Below are 25,843 nucleotides of genomic sequence, written 5' to 3'. Positions count from 1 at the left end.
ATCAACATACACATTGTTCAAGATGCTTTTTATTTTTTCTGACAGTAATCAGGAAATAATAGAGAATTCTAGAAACTCCTTTGTCCGCAGTTCAGTTACAGTGTACAAAATCATGCTGGTATTTGCATCAGCATCCTGTTTCTGAAACTCAGCACTTTCCAACTGAATCCAGTCACTATGTTTGCACTGTCATTCCGACTCTCAATGCAGTTATGGAATTTTCCACTGCAGTTTACAGAAGGAGTTTTTTTTTTAAATAAAAAATTAGACACACATCCACAAACAAAGGGAAGCAGTTTGTCAAGCTGTTATCCCATTGTTGCCACCTCGACTTATGCAGCACATGAAGCAACCCTTCATTAGGTAAGCTAAAAAAAAATTTACAGCAGTGGTTGGCAAACACAAAACTTTCTCAACAAATTCCTCCATCCCTGATTCAAAGAATGATTCAAACTTCAAGAAAGAATTTTTTTCAACAGGGATGCACTCCCTGAAGCATCATTTCAGAGTGCTGATCAGTCAAACGTTCAACCAGAGGCTCACAATTACAAGCATGCACCACACCCCTGCATCCTTCTCTCACTCCAGTCTGAATACAGTGTGTCTCACCCAAACAGGCTTCAAAATCCCCATTAGCCCTGCATCACCTGCTGTCAACCACCACTTTGATCAAATACACAAAAGAAAAAAAACCTTGCTATAGGTTTAGGGGTCAGGTTAAGTCTGTTTTCTACCGAGCAACAAAAGAAGCTGTTCCTCATCTTCAATGCAGTCTGACCACTCTGCTCTACCATGGAGGAAGGAACTCATTGTCAGTCAACAGAATCTGGACACTGGCCACAAAGGCTGCACGGAATATAGCAACACCTTCCATACAGTGCTATCATCCTCTCTCGCAAATTAGAACAGAGACAGCCCGCCAATAAATGGGTATGCAAAGAGTATTTTATTGATCACAGGCCTTTCTCATTGGAGCTTTATGCGGCTCATATTGATAGATTTTAATGGACCGTTTAAAGCCTGCCAAGAGAGACATTAAAGCTTTCAGTCTATTTCCTGGATAAGATACTTTCTATGCCTATATGTCCGCAGTCAGCAGTGTTACAGATTACTAACTGATATTACACAGCAACAGTAACAGTTTTTTTTACAAGTGGGATTATCACAACATTAACAAAAATAAAATCAGTGGCAATATTTGATTATCATGGTTTGTTTTCCAACACACCCTTTTCTCCTTAAGCAACTGAAGGAGACCCCTTCACATTATTCCTCTCAGACTGGCGGGTGGAACAGTCCAGCTCCCACCAGGGACTCTGCCAAAACAGTGCATTTAAAACTGAGTTAGTTATATCTTCCTTTCAGTAGTGTCGCCCAGCACCAAGATGCTACCCAATTGAAGAGGTAGCCAGGGCGTATACTTCTATACACATGCCTAAGACATGCAAAAGAGTTGGCCATTCAGCCCTTCGAGCTTGCTTCGCCATTTAATAAGATCATGGCTGATCTGATCGTAACCTGAAATCTGCATCCCACCTACCCCCGATTACCTATCATCCCTTGCTTACCAAGAATCTATCCACCTCTGCCTTAAAAATATTCAAAAGCTCTTTTCCACCACTTTTTCAGGAAGAGGGTTCCAAAGACTCACGACCTTCCGAGCGAAATAAATTCACCTCATCTCGGTTTGTAATGGGTGACCCCTTATTTTTAAACAGTGACCCCTAGTTCTAGATTCTCCCACAAGAGGAAACATCCTCACCACATCCACCCTGTCAAGACCCCTCAGGATCTCATGTTTCATTCAAGCTGCCTCTTACTCTTCTAAGCTCTAGTGGATACAAGACTAGTCTGTCCAACCTTTCCTCATAAGATAACTTGCCCATTCCAAGCATTAGTCTGGTAAACCTTCTCTGAACTACTTCCAATGCATTTACACCCTTCCTTAAATACGGTGACCAGTTGTTATAAAAGGAACAGCAATTTGAGGACATTCCCCCACCCCACTCAGGGAGCTGTTAGATCTTATTCTGGTCTCTTCAAACAGGAACTATTCTTTGGGAAAAGTACATTTCTTACTTAAGTGTTGTCTAATTTAAGGAGCAAGGATACCCCTTACAGCCTGCCAGGCATCAAAGCTCAGGTGCTCCTTGTGAGTTTGGGGTTGACATCCCTGGTTTATAGCACTATCCTTTCATTTCAAGGCCTGGCTCAAATTCTAACTCAGACTGATGGAATCATCTCTCTCCCCTGTTTCATCTGTCTCAAGTGAACTGAGCTTGGCTAGTTTTCTCCGCACTCAGTAGTGCTTCAATTATATTGGAGATACTGGGACCAGATCACTGGCTTGTCCTGCAAGCTATGGAAATCAGAGACAGAGACAAAGTGAGAAAGGGGGAAGAAAATTATTTTGAAATATATTTTAAAATTGCCCACCCCAACTGAAAAAGAAACTACCTGAAATCTGCATCATGCCTGATCTGGAGATGCTCAATAAGGAAACAAACTGCAAGCAGTTAAAAAAAAGCGAATCACTCTCTGAAATGTGACATGAATGCTTACGTCCCAAATTCTGTCTTGATCCTATCATTAACCTTTGCAGGGAGTGCAAGGGGAGGTTACAAATCACCCAGTGTTCAGCTTACCACAAACCAGTACATAATGCAGCACCCAGTCTGCTGAGAACTACATATAAAATTGAATCTCAATCTTTGACTTAGGCTATTGTACAGACATCACAAGTAAGTTAGAGTGTTCGGGGAAATATAATCCCCGCCAGTTGGAATTTATCCAACCACAAAAGCAGAAAATAATGAAACAATGACTTGCGTCAGAGAAATAATGCTGGGCACACAAACTAGGCTCAGACAATGATGTAGAGGTAGTTTTGCACAAAGGCTGTCAGAGTACGTTATGAAATCACTGCTGGGACAGGAATAAATAGTTACAAGGGATTGTTCTATATTAAAAAATGGGTTAATGGACCCTATACAGCACCAACCTAGACAGTGCAACTCCTTGCTCGATTTCAATGGTGAAGCAAAAAAGATCATGTGTTGCAAGGAGTTGCTGTACACTGCAAGGGCACTGATCACTTCCAGGCAAGAAAAGGGGTGTTTGGCAAGGGGGGGGGGGGTGATTTTAAAACAAGTTATCACCTGGCAGCACTTGTGGGGAGACAAAAAGTGTTAACATTTCAGGTCATGACCCAGATGAAAAGTTACAACATGAAACATTAACACTGTTCCTCTCTCCACAGATGTTCGCAGACCTGCTGAGTATTTCCAGCATTTTCTGTTTCAATTTCAGGTTTCCAGTATCTGCAATATTTTGCTTCTGAAGTTGTCAACAGATCTTCTCCAACCAACGTCAGAGAACCACAGGTGAAAGGCGTGACAGCAGGCTTTCAATGCTTGAAGTTATCACCACAGGTTTTTGGGCTGGGAAGAACAAAACAAAGCAAAACAAAGCAATGCACCCAAAACACTGGGCTGTAGAAGTAATTTAAAAACCCCAGTATGCTTCTTAGTTTCTGTACTAGCTTCTAGAAACAGAATAAGAATTTGAGTTTTTTTTTAAAAAGGGGACCATCAGAACAACAAGTTGTCCTAGAGCAGCTTTCTGGAATATTTGTTGATCAATGACACCAAACACAACTGCCTACAACAGCACCATCTTGTGGTTATGGCACATATAGGTGCAAATCAATGGCACTTGCTCTTTATTTCCACCTCCAGGCTCCTACATGTGCCTCACTAGGACAATGCAATGCTCTGCTACTTTGCAGTATACACTTAGTGTTTGCAACATCAAACAAAAAGCAGCATGGAAGGGGTAATAGCCAGGTTTCAGAGCATGAGGGAAACTGCAACAGCCTCAACTCCCAACAATATTCCTCAAATTTCTCAAGAGCAAAAGGGAGCAGCACTGCTTAAAGCAGATGTACAGGGAGCTGTTCTAACAAATATTGGGAAAATTTAGTCCATCTGTTTGGTTAGCACTTCAATCCCAAAGTAAATTGAATGCATGGACACTCATTAATATTAAGCCTTAGCTGGAAAACACACAAGACAATCTTGATCCTCTCCTCAGTCCTCTTAAATGAGCTCAGTCTCTTCCTCCTCCTTTACCTCCCAGCAATGCAGGGAACAGATGAAAATAATAATGTTCAACTATTTAGAATTAATCAATTTGCAGAATGAGGAAAGAGTACAGTGCAGTTAGGATAATTGATTTGATAGGTCTGTTCTGTTGCTGTTGGCAGAGTGAGGGAACAATGACTGCTTCCTAAAAAAAATTGCAGCACAAGAGTTGCAGTGCAATAGTCCACATATAACTTTAAACATAGATGGCGTCCCAGCCCAACCTCTGGCCAGCAGTCACATTAATTGTCATGGACAGGGGTTCAGATAATGCGAACCAGGCAAGTGGCATTGTAGGTATTGTGCAAATGTTTGTAATTCAACAGCAATGCTTATGACAAAATCTTCGTGGACTCTCATGACAAGTTAGATGTGCAATTCGCCAAACACCACTCTAAGCTAACACAAAGTATAAGAAAAACTAACTCTGCCCAGATAATATATTACCTGGGCAGAGTTGGTTTATGGAAGTGTTCATTGAGCAAAACATACCACATGACATATGGGGCAATTTGTCAAATTGAGTACAGATCTCATACAATTATGATAAGAAGCCATTATCCAATCATGCAGAGAAAAAACAAACACACTTTCAGCTTTCAACGGTATTGATAAAATTAATTGAGTCTTTAAGGGCTAATCCAGCTCCAATGGCAAAATCACATAACAATTTGGGAATCTTAAGGGGTTCAAAAAAATGTGTACAGAAGCCAGATTGAAGAGTTCAATTTTTGTCTACAGCCAATCTGCAAAATGCCATCTTGAAATAACAAAATTTAATCATGTGACAAATTGCATTAAAATATCTTAAATTTTAATTGGAAAAAATTTATGCAAAATTACCTCTCAGAAAAGTGCTTGGAGGGAGAAAAGAACATGATTATCAAGAGGCAGCACTGCAATTGCATGATCAGCCATCCAGATATGAATTACAAGTGGGGAGAGCTCACCTAAGTCAACATCATTAATAATGCCCAATGGCCCAGTTGGCCACGCCAGAATTTTACCTGACATTAATACTGCTCTTGTTTTCAGCTGGTGACATTTATTTTGACTATTCATTAAATAGCTTGCTATCTGTGAGGATAAAGTAGGATTTCAGAATCCTTCTTTATCCCTATGCTTGTAGATGGACAAGAATAGAATTCAATCACAAATATGTTAAAAACAACTTAATTACAAACCATCACTGTATCCTATCTTGCAGTTTCAGTGTCAGGTCACAGCATGTATGAAACTTTGGTCCACTCTGATTGTCTACTTAGAAAAGCCAAAAATGCACAATGCAAGCTAGTGACACAATGTACTAAGAAAAATTATCCATCAAACTAGCAGAACACATTCTTTCTTGCACAGACTAGTGAACTGGTGTCAGTTTACCACAACTAGATTAAAGCCATCCAAACAGGTTTCTCATTGCAGCTGCTGACAAAGAAAATGGAAGGGCTGTTTCATGGTGCAGCACTTCTAATTAACCGCCCCCCAACTTTATTCTCGTTTCCTGTCGCAGTGGTTCAGATGGTGGTAGGTTTGCAGAGATTGACTGCCTAAGAGAATACCCGTCACATGAAATTACATACTATGAAGAAGCAGCTGAGCATAACTTTGTCCTTGCCCACCTGTGCAGGCTATTCCAGCAGGGGATAGAGAACTGGTTGAATTAAGGCAACTCTAGAATGAGAGCACAAAGGCAGACAGTAGTCCTCATAATTCAGCTAAAATCAGCAGAGACCACTGCTGCAACATAGTATCCTCCTAGCTGATGAATCACAACCATATCAGGTGCTCCATTTATTCACACAGCCATGTAGCAACTCAAATGCACTTTACCACACAGTTCAGGAGATGGCTCAAGCCTCAAACTCAGAATAATTGTATCAAGACTCTTGTGTATAATATTACTATTTCTATTAGCAGATTACAAGTAAAATGAACAAATTTTAAGAGGAAGTCATTCCTCTGCCTGCAAAGATAAGGAAACTCTGATGATATCATTGGCCACAGCAATACACTTCAATGTAGTTTGTCACAACTACTAATGAATTGGTGCAGTCTATTAGAAAGTGCACAGGCACTATAAAAGCAAGCCTTTCTGAATAAATTCCAAGGTCCCAAGCTGATGTATCATATATTAAGCTGGAATGCTTCTGCACTGAGTGCACAACCACAAACTGCAAACTGACTAATTGAGAGCTAGAGATGACGGAAAGCAATTTAGCAGTAATTTATTCCAAAGGTTCATATGATTGAAGAGCAAAATGTCACAGACATCATATTAAACCCTGAGACTGAACTGCAATCTTTAATAGAAATAAGAAAACACACACAGGCAATATGTGTATATATGCATAACCAAAAAGCATATCTACGAACAGGTTTGAATAAATGGAAACCACGCTAATGTTAATTACAGGTAGAAGAAATGTTCGAAAAGCTACTAAAAATGCAAAGTAATGTCACATGTTTGGGATTGAATTATTTTGCTATCCTTAAAATAGATTTACAAGCTTTGTGTTCATGAATATTTTACCATACATTTTTCAAAAGGAAAAAGAATTCCAGTATCCTTCCAAATAACTAAATGGAAATAATTAAACAAGAGTTGTTTAAGGCAGCTCCACAAAATGATGGTTCCAGATTCCTGTTCTCCTCGAACTTCTAAGGCAATCAAACTGACAGCAGCTTCATTTCAGTCAACATGGGAAAGCCCATGAGGTCCTATAACATTCCCATTTCCTGGATGACTGTGCACTTTTGCAAAGGAAGTGAAGTTAACAGATCACTGAACAAACACCTTTGCCTTTCAGCTGGCTTAGTATACACTGGTAAACTGTGAACCATACACAAACATAATACACACCCTATGTAGGGTAAAAGTGCATAAATATCAGTGCAGTACAGTACAGGTTGCAACTCTGACACACGAGCAGGCATTTGGGGCCCATAAGGAAAGCATTCATGGATGAATGTTACAAATCGTGTTGAGCACTTCACAGGGTTAAGAGAACAGAAGAATGGAAAAAAATCACCAACTCACCAAAGCTCCTCATCGACTTACTCTTTAGAGGAGGCGATGGCAGAAAGCATGGGGGGCAATGGGCAAAAGCAAGGGGGGGAGCGAGCGAGGGGGGAGCAAGGGTGGGGAAGAGCAAGGGAGGGGTGAGCAAGGGGTGGCAAGCGAGGGACACTAGTGAAGGGGTAAATGAGGAGGCATGAGCATGTTGGAGAGGCGTGAGAAAGGGGGGCAACACAGGGGGGAGCCAGACAGGGGAGACTAGAGAGGAGGGGGCTAGAGGGTGGGGCTAGAGAGGGGGGTGGCGGCGGGTTAGGGAGATGGGGGGGGTGGGCGAGGGAGACGGGCTAGGGAGACAGGGATTAGAGGAGGGGGGTTAGATGAGGGGTTTTAAACGAGGGGGGGCGGCCTGAGAGTGAATTAAAGTACTTACAAGAGAGAGGTCATGATTAGAGGTTAACCTCTGCCACTGCCCCTGCACTCACGGCTCCATGTTATCTATCAGAGCATGTGCCAACTTCAGTCAGAAACTTACACCCTTCATCTATTTAAAGTGGCAGTATAAGTACTTATCTTGTTTATGCTGGGCCTTCTGTGGTGCTCAATCAATGAAGCCAACCAGCATGACAGGTGAAAACCTCTACAAAATTTGCCAACAGCACTTCTGTCTGAAACTGCTATGTTCTTTTAACTACTTTGGTTGGCACCAAGCTAATGAGCACACTCCACACTCCAGATAATGCATGATGGTAGGAATTAATCCCACATGCAACAAGTTTGTCAGAGCAATATTAGATCACAGATTAATCCAAATCCAATTCCACTGGAACAGCAATATGTGCTCGAGTCCCTCGAGCCTATTCTGCCATTCAGTTAGATTATATCTGAAATGTACCTCAATTCAATTCAAACTTTGCACCATATCCCTTGATGGCCTCACCAAACAAAAATCTATATCCAACCTGAAAGTAACCCAGCATCCATAGCCTCTTGGAGACGAATTCTTGATTTTCACTCCCCAAGTAGGCAAAAATCTCAAAGCCTAACAGCCAGCAAACAGGCTGGGACTGAAATGGAGAAAACAAAGGTTACAACAATACAGGAGACCTTCTTCATATTTCATGCATATTCCCAAGACAGCTGTGCAAAATATCTATGATAAAGTAGTTTGAAGATCTGTGTTTATCAGGCAGCCAGGACATAACTAAAGTACGAATCATGGCAAATCAGAGGCCCTTAATAGAATTTACCGTATCAACTCAAAACAGTTCAGCAGCTGAATTGAGTAAATGATCATTTTCAAATATTTCATGGGTTCACTTCCATGATTCTCCATTATGTGAGCTGTCAACCTCACCCAGGCTACCATCATGAGCTATGAAGGTTTCCCTCTGCATTGTTTATTTTGCACTGCACTCTGGAGCAAACAGCTTAGAATGGGGTTGATCTCAAACAACTTCTGATGTCCTGATACAGAGGGAGTACTGCATGGCTGGGTTGTTGTCCTTCAGGAGAGATGTTAAACCAATGCTCTGACTGCCCTCTCAGCTGTACATAAAAGATCTTATGGCAATATTTTCAAGAAAAACTGTGGAGTTACCCTCGTATCGTGGCCAATATTTACCCCTCAAACAACCACAAAAACATTATCTGGTCATTATCATATAGTAATTTGAGAGAAATTGGCTGCTGCATCTCCTACATCAGAAGTGACTACACCTCAAAAGTGCTTGATTGGATGTAAAATGCATTTGGGGCATCTTGTGGTCATGAAAGGTGCTACATAAATGCAGCTCTTTCTTTTCTTCCTTGTGGATAAATAGGGTCATGCAATATTGGGCTCCCTAGCAAGAAAGGTGATTCTTAAAGAAAAATTCAAAGGCTACTGACAAAGTCACGCAAACCAGAAAAGGCCAGTTCCACTTCACAGGGAAAAGGGAGAATTTTTAAAACTTGACCCAAAGTATTTTCCGCACATTGTTTTCAAGCACAGCTTTCGCTCCATTTCCTGCCTAGCAACAGACAAGAAAAAGGGGAAACTTCTTCCAATATAAGCCTTGATGAGGATGGCAGAGTGTTAAACTGCCCTTTCCATGTTGCACACTTGACAATGAATGGGTCTCACAGTTGGGGTAATTTGTGGAGCAGGTATGGCCAGCTCTCATCACAAGAAGTGGTCCATCATTGTCAACTCACGCCAATTAGCAAAAACCCATTCTCCTCACACACAATATCAATACAATGTACTGATCTCCACTTGCTGCAGAAAACAGAAGACTTGCCTTAGCTAACATTTCAGAATGTGAAGCGGATGCATTTTCAGCTTAATTCTGACTGTTTGGATGTCATGGCTGTCTCTGCACTGTGCAGTGCCTCTCTTCAAAGCGTGCGCCAAGTCTTTTGAGGGAAGGCAGGTCAGCTGATGAAGGTCTCTGTGCAGCTTCAGGGTATTGCAACCCACAGGCAGAAGACAGTAGCTCCATTGTATTGCTCTGTGTTCCTGCCTGTCTGAGGTCGCTCAGCCTGGCTGTATCCTTACTGCATGCCTTAAGGATTAGTCACACAGCAAGGGGCAAGGCTTGGAGCCACCAGGGCACCGAACAGCACAGCACCAGCTTTTTCAGATAACACTCATTCAAACACCTGTTAGTCCGGACTGAAGGCCTTTGAGATAAATACCTGTAACTCCGTATATGTGGCTGTTCAAGCGTTGAACAGTGACAAGTGTTCATGTTTTCAGTGATTGTGCAACAATTTTTCAGTTGTGCTGAAGTCCTTCTATTAATTACAATCAGGTTGTAAAGTAAGAGTTCTTTTTGCTTTAAACTGTTGAGGCTTAGGTCAGGGAATAGAAAAAAAGCCATTTATCCACACCTCCTGTTTGATGGCACATGCTGCAATTTCACCTGGATCGAGAGTGGCCCGTTTCATTGGGTTTCATGTCAAAAATATTACAACACTGTGGCAACTTAAGAAAATACAGTTCAGCAAACTAAAATGAAGTCAATAACCATGAACCAAAGATTTTGCTGCAGAACAAATTAACTTAACATTTCAAATGTTTGCTCAGGATATTGAACTTCTATAAAAATGGTGCCACAGTTTGTGTGTCTGACAGTTTGTTAACACAGAAACAAAAATAATTTACATTTATATAGCACTTCTCACAACCACCGGATGTCTCAAAGCGCATTACAGCCAATGCAGCACGTTTTTGAAATGTAATCACTGTTCTAATTTACGAAATGTGGCATCTAATTTGCACTCAGCAAACTTCCCCCAAATAGCAAAATAACAATGACCGGCTAATCTTAGACGGGCTGATCAGTGGAAAATGGAATTTAATCTGGATCAATGTGAGGTGATGCACTTGGGCAGGACAAACAAGGCATGGGAATACACGACGGATGGTAGGACCCTGGGAAGTACTGAGGATCAGAGGGACCTTGGTGTGTATGTCCACCGGTCCCTTACGGTAGCAGGACAGGTAGATAAGGTGGTTTAGAAGGCATTTGGGATACTTGCCTTTATTAGCCGAGGCGTAGAATATAACAGCAGGGTGGTTATGCTGGGACTATGTAAAACGCTGGTTAGGCCACAGCTACAGTATTGCGTGCAGTTCTGGAATCCGCATTATAGGAAGGATGTGATTGCACTCGAGAGAGAGAGAGAGAGAGAGAGAGAGAGAGAGAGAGTGCAGAGGAGATTTACCATGATGTTGCCTGGGCTGGAGAGTTTTAGTTATGAGGAGAGATTGGATAGACTGGGGTTATTTTCCCTGGAGCAGAGGAGATTGAGAGGGGACATGATTGAGGTGTATAAAATTATGAGGGGCATAGATAGGGTAGACAGGAAGGAATTTCCCCTTGGTGAAGGGATCAATAACCAGGGGGCATAGATTTAAAGTAAAGGGCAGGAGGTTTAGAGGGGATGCGAGGAAGAATTTTTTCACCCAGAGGGTGGCGGGAATCTGGAACTCACTGCCTGAAATGGTAGTAGAGGCGGAATCCCTCATACCATTTAAGAAGTCCTTGGATAAGCACCTGCAATGCCATGGCGTACAAGGCTATGGGCCTAGCACTGGAAAATAGGATTAGAATAGTGAGGTACTTGTTTGACCGGCGCAGACTTGATAGGCCGAAGGGCCTTTTTCTGTGCTGTAGACCTCTAGGACTCGATGACTCTAATCTTGCTTTTTGTGATGGTGATTGAGGGATAATATTGGCCAGTACAAAAGGGATAACTTTACTGCTCTTCTTGAAAATAGTGACATGAGGAACATCGACTGGAAAGAAATGAGTGACATTGCGCTGGTTGGACTGGGAAATGTTTTAACTTTTATTTCTGTGTTTTTGTCACTCTGCATCGGATCATCACTGTTTAACAGCTCATTCGAAAGGAAGTGGAAGACAAAGGAAAGAGAGACATGTCCAAGTTGCCAAAGATCTTTTGAGGTGGGGGGTGTTATCTTTGCCAAAATTGTAGTCAAACATTTCCCCCTTCCCACAAGAAAGGCAATCTAAACTTTCTGGTACAAGAGAGAATCAAAGGTGACCAAGTATGTTCTTCCCAAAAATCTCCAGCCATCAGATAAGAGGCCCATTCCCATCCCTATAATAAAAACAAAAAGCTAAAAGCTACTGCGGATGCTGGAAATCCAAAACAAAAACAGAATTACCTGGAAAAACTCAGCAGGTCTGGCAGCATCGGTGGAGAAGAAATCAGTTAACGTTTCGAGTCTTCATGACCCTTCGGCAGAACTCAGTTCTGCCGAAGGGTCATGAAGACTCGAAACGTTAACTGATTTCTTCTCCACCGATGCTGCCAGACCTGCTGAGTTTTTCCAGGTAATTCTGTTTTTGTTTTCCATTCCCATCCCTACTGGATTAGGTTCAAAACAAGATCCAAGGAGTGCAAGTGCTTTAACACACAAGGTTCAATAGAGAAAATTACAGCAGTACAAACCAATTGACCAATTGTATTGGCACCTCATCTTTAATTCATTGCTTCAATACTTTTATTCTATCTCCCCAGGTTTGAAATAAATCTTGGGCTGCCTCTTCTCCCCATTTCTCCTCTCCTACCCCTGCCATTTTGCCACATTGGGGACTAATTCTCTGAAACTGTGTCAGGGACAATTTGAATAAAGTATATATATATATGATACCTCCTTGAGAATAGCTGTGCATTACTGACATGTAACAATGGCTCTCAATGACATTCCAAAAATGAAAAGTGATCAAAGAATTCGATTTCATGGCTTTTAACACCCATCTGATGCTTCAAAAAAAGGACACAAGGTAATCTCCAACATGGCCATTGATAATTCTCATTAAAGAAGTTAGCACCACTGGGCCGTGTGCTTAAATCAGGTGACTTCAGGATGGCCTTCTGAACAGTTGGACAGACTAAGAAAGTATACAGATTAATTCCTTAATGTACAAATAGTCTTCTACGCTCAAATCAGACATTTGGGAGCCATCTTAAAACAGACATTTGAGCAATTTTCACCTTCAGATAAGCAGCTGAATGCCTCAATAATTGCATTTTTCTAGTCAAGGGGAGGGCTGTTTCCATTTCAGGCATTGAGTGTCACCAGTATTAAACACACCCATGTAATGTACTGGACAGCTGAAACAAAAGGAAAAGATGTCTACTCTGCCTCAATCATGTCTGACACAGGAGAGTAGTTATTTCCCTCAAATTCCACAACAACAGGCCGAGAGTGAAATCACCAATTGTTTGGCCCTTTTTTTTTTAAACGTTCAAGGTGATCAAGCAAGATGGGTTTGCTACAAATCTGTAAAAACTTCCAATTACACATTAAGATCCGGAACTCTGTACATTCCATCCATGACAAGAAATAAAGTTACCTAAATAAACCTTTACAAAACTATGTATTACATGTAAAACTAGTTGACCAGTATCAGGACCACACCTATAAAACTCACCTTCTAACACAACAAAAAGAATAGAAAACCAAGGGCACGAACAAACAAGAGCCAGCATCCAAGACATGATACTCTATCTTTTTAAAAACATTTTCTTCATGTCTGAAATATATGTAACAGATGGACAGAACCTTATACTAACTAAAGAACAGTGCCCATCACCAATAATAAACTGGCAAAAAGACCTGTTGGCAAACTTCAGAACATAACTAAATCTATAGCCATTCATTTTACATGTGATCAGGATGGACATGAAAAAAAAATCTTTAAACAGAAGAATAACGATATTATTCCCCCCTCCAGCCCACTGTCCGGGATGCAGCAATGCATGCTGGGGCACAACTTCAAAAGCATGAGGCAGGCAGCCTTCTAAGTAATTCAGCCAAGATGGTGATCGTTCATATACAAGTTGGCAAAGTGAGTATGAGCTAATTACTTGACAATCGAAACTACCACAAGCAAACTAATTCTTGTTCGCACCATGTACAAATTCCATCAGAGCCAACAGATAGTTACAGGTCAGGAAACCAAACAAATTTTTCTTTTTCCTAATCTGGGAATCTGAAGGGCAATCTGTGCCTTCTGAAGCCATGCAGCACGATCCCAGTTAGTCAATTTGCAGTACATGCCATGGATTAAACCCAAGATCTTACAAGATCTTGACATAGTTCAATACCACACCATGTAGTGCATTTGTTCACTGAATCATTACAACAACTGGCATTCATCTAGTACTTTTAACACAGCAAACAATCCCAAGGCACTAAGCCAAAAGAGAAGATATTAGATAGAATAAGTGACTAAAATCTTGACCAAAGGGGCAAAATTTAAAGTGTGTCTAAAAGGGGAAACATAAAAATTCAGAGCACGAGTAAGCCATTCGGACCCTCAAGCCTGCTCCGCCATTCAATAAGATCATGGCTGATCTGATTGTGGCCTTAACTCCGCTTTCCTGTCTAGCCACTATATCCTTTGACTCCCTTGTCAATCAAGAATCTATCTAACTCAACCTTAAGAATATTCAATAACCCTGCCTCCACCGCTTTCTGGGGAACAAAGTTCCACAGACTCCACAACCTCAGAGAAAAGATTTTTCCTCATCTCCGTCTTAAACAGGAGACTCCTTATTTTTAAATTGTGTCCCCTAGTTCTAATCTCTCCCACAAGGGCAAACATCCTTTCAGCATCCACCTTGTCAAGCCTCCTCAGGTCTTCTATATTTCAATAAGATCACCTTTCATTCTTATAAACTTCAATGGATACAGGCCCAACCTGTCTCATCAAGGACTCCTAGGATAGCCCCTCACCCCAGGAATCAACTGAGTGAAGCTTCACTGAACTGCTCCTAATGCAATTATGTCCTTTCTTAAATAGGAAGGCCAAACTGTACTCTAGATGTGGCATCACCAATATGCTATACAACTGTGGCAAAACATCCCCATTTTCATATTCCATTCTCCTTACAATAAAAATGTGTTCCATTTGTCTTCCTACTCACTTGCGGTACCTGCATACAAAATTTTTGTGATTCATTTACCAGGACAACCAGATCCCCTTGTACCATTGAGTTCGGCAATCTCTCTCCATTTAAATAATATGCTCCTTTTTTATTCTTCCTGCCAAAGTTCACATTTTCCCACATTATACTCCATCTGCCAAATTATTGCCCACTCTCTTGACCTATTTATATCCCTCTGCAGACTCCGTATGTTGCCTTCACAACTTACTTTCCTACCTTTGTGTCATCAGCAAATTTGGCAACCATACATTCAGCCCTGTCATCCAAGTCATTAATATAGGCTGTAAATAGTTGAGACCCCAGCACCGATGCCTGTGGCACTCCACTCGTTACATCTTGCCAACCTGAAAATGACCCATATGTGCCTCTGTCTGTTTCCAGTTAGCTAACTGATCCTCTATCCATGCTAATATGTTGGGATCACCACAGCTGATAATGTTGAGTGGGGAATGCACAAGAGCCCAGAATTTTATATTTTACAAGTCCATTAAGGGTAAGAGGATAACTAGGGAAAGAGTAGGGCCCATTAAGGACCATAGTGGTGATGTATGTGTGGAGCCAGAAGACATAGGTAGGGTTCTAAATGAATACTTTGTGTCGGTGTTCACAAGTGAGAGGGAAGACGTGGATATGGAAATCAGGCAGAGGGACTGTGATATAATTAAATAAATTAACATAGAGAGGGAGGAGGTTCTAACTGGTCTGGCAGGCTTAAAAGTATCCCAGGCTGTTGAGTGAAGCAAGGGAGGAGATAACAGGGGCGCTGGCAATAATTTTCAATACCTCTCTGGCCACAGGAGAGGTATCAGTGGACTGGAGGACAGTCAATGTGGTACCGTTATTCAAGAAGGGAGGAAGGGATAAACCAGGGAACTACAGGCCAGTCAGTCTAACCTCAGTGGTGGGGAAACTACTGGAAGCAATTCTGAGGGACAGAATTAATCTATACTTGGAGAGGCAGGGATTAATCAAGGACAGTCAGCATGGTTTTGTTAAGGGGAGGTCATGTCTGACCAATTTGATTGAATTTTTCGAAGAGGTGACCAGGTGTGTAGATGAGCGCAATGCATTTGACGTAGTCTACTTGGACTTCAGCAAGGCTTTTGATAAGGTCCGGCATTGGGAGACTGATAATGAAGGTAAGAGCCCATGGGATCCATGGCAATTTGGCAAATTGGATCCAGAATTGGCTGAGTGGCAGGAAGCAGAGGGTGATGGTCGAGGGGTGTTTCTGTGACTGGATGCTTGTGTCCAGTGGGGTTCCACAGGGATCGGTGTTGGGTCCCTTGCTGTTTGTGGTATATATAAACGATTTAGACTTGAGTATTGGAGGGTTGATCAGTAAGTTCACAGATGACACGAAAATTGGTGGGTTGGTAAATAGTGAGGAGGATAACCTTAGATTACAGGGCGATATAGACAGGCTGGTCAGATGGGCTGATCAGTGGCAAATGGAATTTAATCTGGATCAATGTGAGGTAATGCACTTGGGTAGGACAAACAAGGCATAGGAATACACGATGAATGGTTGGACCCTGGGAAGTGCCGAGGATCAGAGGGACCTTGGTGTGCATGTTCACTGGTCCCTTAAGGTAGCCGGACAGGTAGATAAGGCGGTTAAGAAGGCATATGGGATACTTGCCTTTATTAGCCAAGGCATAGAATATAAGAGCAGGGAGGCTATGCTGGAACTGTATGAAACGCCGGTTAGGCCACAGCTACAGTATTGCGTGCAGTTCTGGAATCCGCATTATAGGAAGGATGTGATTGCACTCGAGAGAGAGTGCAGAGGAGATTTACCAGGGTGTTGCCTGGGCTGGAGAGTTTTAGTTATGAGGCGAGGTTGGATAGACTGGGGTTATTTTCCCTGGAGCAGAGGAGATTGAGGGGAAACGTGATTGAGGTGTATAAAATTATGAGGGGCATAGATAGGGCAGACAGGAAGGAACTTTTCCCCTTGGTGGAGGGGTCAATAACCAGGGGACATAGATTTAAGGTAAGGGGCAGGAGGTTTAGAGGGGATGTGAGGAAGAATTTTTTCACCCAGAGGGCGGTGGGAATCTGGAACTCACTGCCTGAAAGGGTGGTAGAGGCAGAAACCCTCATAACATTTAAGAAGTATTTGGATGTGCACTTGCGATGCCATGACATACAAGGCTATGGGCCTAGTGCTAGAAAATGGGATTAGAATAGTTCGGCGCAGACTTGATGGGCTGAAGGACCTTGTTCTGTGCTGTTGACCTGAATGACTCTAATTGGAGGAATGCAGAGAATTATTGGGCAGAAATGACTACAGAGATAGGGAGGGTTGAGGTCATGAAGGGATTTGTACAGGACAATTTTAGAATGGTGAATTGGGAGCTGATGTCGGTCAGCTAGCCGAGGAGTAAGGGGTGAGCGGGACTTGGAGTGGATTGTTTTTATTCATTCATGGGATGTGGGCATCGCTGGCTCGACCAGCATTTATTGCCCATCCCTAAATGCCCTTCTTCAGAGGGCATTTAAGAGTCAACCACATCGCTGAGAGTCTAGGTCAGACCCAGTAAGGGCTGCAAATTTCCTTTCCTAAAGGGCATTAGTGAACCAGATGGGTTTTTATGACAATCGACAATGGTTTTGTGGTCACCATTAGACTTTTAATTCCAGACTTTTATTGAATTCAAATTTCACCATCTGCCATGGTGGGATTCGAACCCGGGTCCCCAGAGCATTACCCTGGGTCTCTGGAATATCAGTCCAGTGACCCAGCGTAATTAGAATACAGAAAGCAGAGTTTTGGGTGAGTTTATGGAGTGTGGAAAATGGGAGGTCAGCTGAGAAACATTACGACAGCCTGGAGTTGTATCAGGACTGTCAACGTAAAGATGAGCAGTGAGGCCTAGTAAAGCTTCCGTACATCTATTCCTCATAGAGAATGCATTAAACTACATGAAATACGGAACAATGAGGCTTCTCACTGCAGAGCCATACCATGTTCTCTCAAATGCTCCTTGCAGTCTTTTATGTCATATTTTAAGTGACACTCAATACAGTCATTTTTGCATGGCAAAACTGAAGTAAGTTCCACATACTGCCAAGCCTCCACCAATTGAACATGCATGCTGGAACCCTTATTCTGAAAAACTGGGAGTAGGGTGGAGGTGGAGGGAGTAAAAGGCAATGAAGAAGTGTCAGGTTACACCTAAATAATCTGAACTCTGAAGGAGTGTTTCTGATGCAGAATATCAAAACATTCATTCCCTGTTTCAACCAGTGGTCAATCTGCTTTGCCACAACATCCACTGCAGTTTCCAATACCATGCCTTTGTTATTAGCACACATGATAGACAAAAAATGAAAACACAATCTTGCTATTCCTTGGGATTGTAAGGATTTGTATGCATTTGTATGCAACTCAGCAATGTATGTCAAACCTCAGAAATATTCCTCAAACCTCCACATTTAAGTTAAGAGAGGGAGGGAGAGCATTCCAAGCATACCAATTTCTGCTGTTTGTCAGGCCCTGATAAAACAAATGAGTTGTGCTTTACTATGTGTGTAGGAACTTGCTCAGCAAGTGAAAGCAGTGCCAAGCCATGCCGACAAGAGACAAAAATATAAAGGGTTCAGTGTAACTTGCTGATCAAGGAGCATCACTATGCGCTGACAACTTCACATACTTAAGGCAGCACAAGGGGCCAAAATAGTTGTCTCAAAAAAGAACTCAATGACTACATCAGTAGGTCTACTGTGTTCATTCAGATCACATAGCAGGGCTGGTAGGATTTTGAGGCCTGTCTGTAACAGCTTCTCCAAGCATCATTCCATTTTCTTGCAAAACTGGAAAAATATTTTAGATACAAACATGTTTTTTTCATTAAATTTTAATTAATTATGAATTTGTACTGATTTCCATGGAAATGTACAGATTTGCCAACAAATACAAGATTTTCCAAGAGAGATGGCTGAGTTTTGTGGCACTTGGTTCAAATAGTCTCTTCCAAAACAGGAAAAATTAGCTTGGGACCCTGATCTTGATTTTGAAGGTTCAATTGGCCCAGAATCAAATCAGGGACATGCTGGATATATGCCTCTGTGCCAGTACAGATACTCCAGAAGCTCCACATGATTTTCAACTGGAAAATGTAATCTTCATTGTTGCCTGTAAAGGTTAAAAACTGAAAAACAGTAAAAATTTAACTCCCATACAGCTACCTGATCATAACAGCTTGGGAGAAAGCAGTTCAGTTGCCTCAACAATTTGAGGTAAAACTAGTCACACTACATTTACTGCTAACAGGATATTGAGGAACATAAATGATGCTGCCAATTGTCATTCTTGCTCATGAAATCCAGCACAGTGTTCAGGAGACAGGGTTATAATCTGTCACAGTTGACATGAACTTGCTGTTGCCGTCTATCCCTTTCAGCAAGAAATAAGACATGTGCACCATAGACCCAAAATGATCATGTCACCAACTGCTTTAACATGACAAATGTTCAACTTTAATATGTAGTCATACTAGATAACAGAATGGCAGGGCAGGTTTCCCAGCCCTTATCAGCTGGAAATGAAATAACCTTTCAGGTCATGCTCATTTATACAGATAGAACATCACAGTAATTTTTTTCTTTTTTACATCCCCACTGAACTCCCAATCTGACATGAAAACAGAAAATGCTGGAAATATTCAGCAGGATTTGGCAGCATGTGTGGAGAGAAACAGAGTTTATGTTTCAGGTCTGTGGCCTTTCATCAGAACTGGGAAAAGTTAGAGATGTAATAGGTTTTGAGCAAGGGGTGGATGGAACAAGGACAAAAGGCAGGTTTGTGATAGGGTGAAAGTCAGGAAAGACTAAATGGCATAGTTTGTAGGCAAGTAGCATTTCACCAGCCCTCTGCAGTGCTGCTCTAAACTAACCATGAGGAAATGTTCACCTGTGTTGACCAACCCCTTGATTATCTTTCCCCACTAAATTATTTAAAATCTAGAAACCTTTACTTGCTACAAAAATCATTCACTATCTGACTGTTCTTATATAGAGCAGCTGTTACTGTTGAATAAGAAACAAGTTCAATGATATGAAAAGCTTAATAGGTATCATTAGAAATCTACACCCACTACCCCCTCTCATCCACTGCTCCAACCCCTTTCTCAACCAAATGGGAACTCCTTGTACAATCAATTGCCATTTTTCTTAGGGAATCATCCCATTTAATATGGAGTTCAAAAGCATTTCTCCCATTCGGTCAAATGAAAGCATTATCTCTGTTTCCAGTTGAAGAAGTTTATTCTTAGATTGTTGTGCAGACTGAAACTTGAGAGGATCACAATCTTGCACTCTATTCCTTGCAATGTGATGAAGTGCCAACAACGTGGACTGACCCATATTATCCAAATTACCATTCAAGCAGTCATAAAATTAAGAGTTTTGACGCAACTGTCTGCCAAAGAGTAATAAAGTTAGTATTGTGCAAGTTCACATTCCGCCAGCGCACATGTCTGCATTGTTTCACTGTATTGTACATGTCTATCAACACATTTTGAAACACAACTCTGTTTCATATAACCTAACCTTAAATGGAAAATACAACTTGTGAAATATTACCTAAGAAAATGGATTTTTATTTCACCTCGACTAAACATTAAAGGCTGGACCTTCACCCTCAGGATTCAGGAAAATTCCCAACTCAGCCCATCCACCTTGGGAGAAAGTACCCACAAGGACGGGATTTTCATTGTGGGGACGGAGGTGTGGCTTGGAGTTGGGTCAGCTGACCCAAGAAAAAATTCAGTGGTAGTCACAGGGGCCATCGGGTATGGAGGCAGCCTGTTTAAAAGGCCCGCCTTAGTGCTACAAAGGGAAGGTTTTGATGTGCTTCCTGCATCTTCAAAGTAACAGAGCACATCACTGTGACAATGTGACTGCTTAAACTGTCCTTTTTAATTCATGGTGGAAAACATTAGATGTGCATTGGTCTAAATATTGTTGAATATGATCAAGTAAATAACTAAAAGATTTGTCATGGCAGGGAGGGAGAGATTTAGAAGAGCAGCTTGGACTGGTTTTTCAGTATGAATGAGAAGTACTAATTATCACAGCTCTGAAATTACCTCAGATTAACAGTTGTTGGTTAATCTTTCCACAGATTAATTTGGCTTTCCTGAAAAAACTGGGCTTCACAACACTCCCTCAATAATCTCAACATGATCAACATAAGTGAAAACATTTTTCAAATCGGCCAAGGCAAAAAACAGATCCTGATCAAACTATTCCTATTTCCACTTTTCAAAACCCTGACTTGTGCATTCAACTGGCATGAGCATAGTACTGATTAATGTCCAATTAAAGCCTTCTTATGAGATTATTTTGTAAATTCACAATTTGTAAACATTTTCACCTCTGATATAAACATCAGCAAGAGTCAGTTTAACTCTCCATGGCCAGCTTTTGGCTGTTGATACTTGGACTGAGGCACGCTTCACCATGCATCACAACGGATGTTTACTTACTGGCTCCCCATGTAAATTATCATTAGATTAGATGAAATGTGCAAAGTTTCAAATATAGCTCACAAGAACGGAAGAAATAGGAGCAGGGGTTAGAACGAATGGCCTGCCGAGCCTGCTCCACCATTCAAAATGATCATGGCTGAACTTGGGCCTCAAGTCCACTTTCCTGCCTGTTCCCAAAATCCCTTGATTTCCTGAGGGACCATAAATCTGCCTATTAAATACATATAATGATATATGCATTAAATACATATAACGATGGAGCCTCCACAACCATCTGGGATAGAAAATTCCAAAGATTCACAACCCTTTAAGTGAAGTAATTTCTCCTCATCTCAGTCCTAATCCCTTAACGTGAGACAGCCCTGTGTTTTAGATTTCCTGATGGTGGAAACAATCTCTTAGTGTCTACCATAACAAGTCCCTTCAAAATCTTCTATTGTTTCAATGAGATCACTTCTCACTCTTCTAAGCGCCAAAAAATATAAGCCAAGTTAAATCATCCTTTCATCAAAGGACAACCCCCTTTTCCCAGGGACCAATTTAATGAACCTTCGTTGTATTGCCTCCATTCAAGTATATCCTTTCTTAAATATGGAGCGAAAAACTGCACACAGTATTCCAGATGTGGTCTCAAAGCCCGATATAATTGTAGCAAACTCCCTTATTCTGGTACTCCAGCTCCCTTGCAATAAAGGCCAACATGCTATTTGCCTTCCTAATTACTGCACCTGCACTCTAACTTTCTGTACGAGCACAGCCAGGTTTCTTTGAATATCGACATTTCCAAATTTCACAACTTTTAAGAAATATTGTGATTTTCTATACTTACATACAAAATGAATACTTCACAATTCCTCACATTATACATCTGTCATCTTATTGCCCATTAACTTAAACTGTCAATATCTCTTCATAGCCTCAGTGTCCTCCCTACAGCTTACATTTCCACCTGGCTTTGTATCATCAGCAAATGTTGATACAGAACTCTCTGTCTCTTCATACAAATCATTGATATAAACTGTAAATGGGCGAGGCCACAGCACTGATCCTTGCGGCACTCCACTAGCCACAGCCTGCCAACTTGAAAATGCCCCATTTACGCCCACTCTCTGCTTCCTGACTGTTAGCCAATCCTCAATCCATGCTAAATTAATACCCCAATTCCATAAGCCCTTATCTTGCCTGTTAACCTTTTGTGTGGCACCTTATCAAATGCCTTTTGGAAATAGGTATGCACCTACTAGTTCCCCTTTATCTACCCTACTAGTTACACTTTCAAAAATCTTTAATAAATTTCTCAAACAGGGTTTCCCTTTAATAAAACCATGCTTACTTCTTCTAATCATACCATACTTTTCTAAGTTTATTGTTAAGACTTAATTAATAAAAGATTCCCGCATTTTCCCAAAAAACTCATATTAAGCCAACAGGCCTGAAGTTCCCTGTTTTCTCTGTCCCACCTTGCTTGAAAAGCAGTATCCAAACTGTTGGGTCTGCTCCCGACACGAAGGAATTTTGGAAAATCATGGCTCACACATCCACCACCTCTGCGCCATCTCTTTTAGAACACTAGGATGTAGGCCATCAGGTCCTGGGAATTTGTCGGATTTTAGTCCCTTAAGTTTCTCCAATAATTTTTCTCTGCTGATATTAATGACCTTAATTTCCTCACTCTTTTTAGCCTCTAGGTGACCCTCTATTTCTAGTATGCAACTTATCTCTTCTACCGTGAAGGCAAAAAGAAAATATTTGTTCAATGCCTCTGCCATTTCCTCATTCCCCATGATAGTTTCTCGTGTGTCTTCTTCTAAGGGGCCAACATTTTACTTTAGCTACCCTCTCCCTTTTTATATACTTATAAAAGCTCGTATAATCTGTTCTTATATTCCTGGCTAATTTATTCTCATTCTATTTTTTTCCCGCGTTATCACCAACTTTTTGGTGGTCCATTGCAGGTTCCTAAAACACTTCCAATCCTCAGACTTGCTACTGTTCTTTGCAACATTATACACCTCTTCTTTTAAATGAATACAATCCTTAACTTACTGAGTGGGCCACAGATGGATTTTTCTTGCTGTTTTTGTTTTTCACCGAATTATTTTTATTGAACATTTTGAATTGTTTCTTTAAATGTTTCTCACCGTTCATTAACTGCCATCCCTTTTAGTCTATTTATCCAATTAACCGTAGCCAGTTCTCTCCTCATACCGATGCCACTTGCAAAGTTAACACGGAATTCAATAGTGTTATGATCACTATTTCCCAGTGGATCTCTTACTCATTAACCCTGTCTCATTACACCATACTAGGTCTAAGATAGCTTTATCTCTAGTTAGTTCCACAATGCATTGCTCCAGGAAATTGCCAAAAAACATTCTACAAACTCGTCTTCTGTATCACTCTTGCCAATTTTTTGCCCCAGTCTGTATTAAAATTAAAAGTTCCCCAGCAATTATTATATTGCATTTGCTACAAGCTCCAATAATTTCTTGTTTATTGCTCTGTCCAGTTGTATAACTACTGTTAGGGGGACCTATAAACTACTACCACCAGCATTTTCTGACTCTTGCTGTTCATTTCCAGCCAAGTTTATTTTTCTTCACGATCTTCTGATGCCAGATCCTTTCTCACTAATGTCCTCATGTCATCCTTTACTATCAGGGCTACCCCTCCTCCTTGGCTATTCTGGCTAACCAAAATATTGTGTACTCGGAATATTTATTTCCCAACCTTGACCATATTGTAACCATGATTCTGTAATGGTGATTAAACCTAAACCATTTAGCTCTATTTGTGCCACTCGTTCACCTACTTTATTGTAGAGCTTTGTGCATTCAGATAAAGAGCCTTCATTTCTTTTTTTTTTTAAACTTCTATTCCCTGCAATGGCCTTATTCACTGGTGTGCAATTTATGTTAAACTCTCTTGCCTTTCCTGTCCCACTCTGCTTGTTTTTACCCACATTGCTAAACATTTTATGTTGCCTTGACCTTTCGCTTTGCATTTCTAAATCTCCCTCAACCCAAACCACCCCCCACAGTCCGCAGCCCCAGTTATACAATAGGCCAGCAAACTGGTCCCAGCTTGATTTAAGTGCAGCCCACCCCAACAAAATAGCTCCATCTTCCCTGAGTACTAACGCAACTGCCCATGAATCAAAACTCCTGCAGCACCTGAATAAAATTAAAAATTTCAATGAAAAAGGTGCATTTTGTTACAACCCCGTGGGAAAACCAAAGCTAAACTAATCAAATTAGCTGAATGAAGAAATCAGCAAGATTCCATTTTTTGTAGCTTTTCCTTTAACATGAATCAGAACCAATGCAAATTACACATGAATGAACAGGCAAATGGCTGTTCAAATAAAAAAAGCAAATTTCACTTCAAACAGTCGATACAACAAAGATACGTCTTATGCAAACAAAAGCATTTGCATCACTCCCTGAATAAATGTGGCAGTATGTAGCTACACAGTTCCACAATATGCTGTTCTTTATTCAAGCAAGGTAGGTCAGGAGTCCTATTTGACGGCAGCTTTCAGCTCCAAGTTTCACGGGTTCGATTATCATCAGCAAGGCACACTTCTGTGAACCCTCTCTCTCCCTTGAATCCTAATGGTGTAGCCTTCTGGCCAATAACACTCCAGTTCACTGTTTGGCCACTTCTGGGAAAACATCCAGCTCTCCAGCATCTCCAAGCTACTCATGCAAATTTCAAAGTTTTCGACCTTTTTAGCCAACTTGCACAATAATTTCAAGAGCTCCTGGCCCCGTTTCTGTCAAACAGAAAACTGACCTTATCCTCAGAGAGATTTTCTTCATCGTCTCAGAAGAATTCTTCCTCTCACTGCTTCTGTCTGATTTTGCTTTGTGTCTGCATCAGTACACTGGTCACCTTCATCCTCCAGCTGCTCTGCAACTCACCAAGGTTCCTTCAACAGCACCTTCCAAACCGACAACCTCTACCACTTAGAAGGGCAAGGATAGCAGATGCATGGAAACACCACCACCAGCAATTAAATAGCCACACACCAGGCTGACATGGAACTATATCTCCATTCTTTCACAATCGCTGGGTCAAAATCCTGGAACTCCCTTCCAAACAGCAACCTATACCACATGAACCATAGCCACAGCGGTTCAAGAAGGAAGCTCACTATTACCTTCTCAAGGGCAATTAGGGCTGGGCAATAAATGCTGGCCTAGCTAGCAACACCCACATCCCATGAACAAATAATAATAAAAAAAGCTCTCCTTCGTGTCTGCAGCTCTCCTTGGTGTCTGCTGGCCAACTTCCTCCCTGTTTGCCCTGCTTTGAGATGAAGCATTACTAGGTCACTTGCACCAGTATTTCTCACTATCCAAGGAAAATACAATTGATGCAAGCTCTTAAAAGTTTTTTTCAAACATTCTTTAAAACGCAATTACAGATTTCTAAAGGAATTATAAATGTTCCTTACTATACTTCTTACAGGTCAAAGATTATCACAACTTCCATAGAGACCTGCAGAATTTCAAGATACCCCTAAGCACATGACAGTCCTTGAACAACTTGCAACATATAGTCACTCTTGTTTTGCAGACAAACATGGTTGTCAATTTGCACGGTCTGACAAACAGCAAGCAAGATGAACAAACGTGTTTTTGCTGTGTTGGGGAAAATTAGTAAAATTTTTCTGCTCTTAAGTCGTGCAATTGGATCTTTTACATTCACCAGAACAC

The 25,843-nt window shown here is 41.3% G+C and overlaps 1 protein-coding gene across 7 annotated transcripts in view; it reads right to left on the bottom strand.

Annotated features, from left to right (window-relative positions):
• Positions 1–25,843, bottom strand: part of rasal2 (RAS protein activator like 2) — a 392,247-nt gene that overhangs the window by 157,715 nt on the left and 208,689 nt on the right. The window contains exon 1 of one of the 7 annotated variants that reach the window (XM_078561547.1): positions 10,030–10,063. The exons of 5 other annotated variants lie outside the window; for them this stretch is intronic. In XM_078561547.1, the coding sequence (XP_078417673.1) occupies positions 10,030–10,048 (19 nt within the window). In that variant the 5' untranslated portion in view covers positions 10,049–10,063. Of the gene's footprint in view, positions 1–9,834; positions 9,982–10,029; positions 10,064–25,843 lie in introns of those variants that run through there. One more of the 7 variants, XM_078561548.1, reaches the window with a different exon arrangement.

The sequence above is a fragment of the Cetorhinus maximus genome, chromosome 17 (assembly GCF_964194155.1).
Source record: "Cetorhinus maximus chromosome 17, sCetMax3.hap1.1, whole genome shotgun sequence".
NCBI classification, from domain to species: Eukaryota; Metazoa; Chordata; class Chondrichthyes; order Lamniformes; family Cetorhinidae; genus Cetorhinus; species Cetorhinus maximus.
The sequence above is the reverse complement of the archived record's forward strand: the minus strand, read 5'-3'. Positions and strand labels throughout refer to the sequence as shown.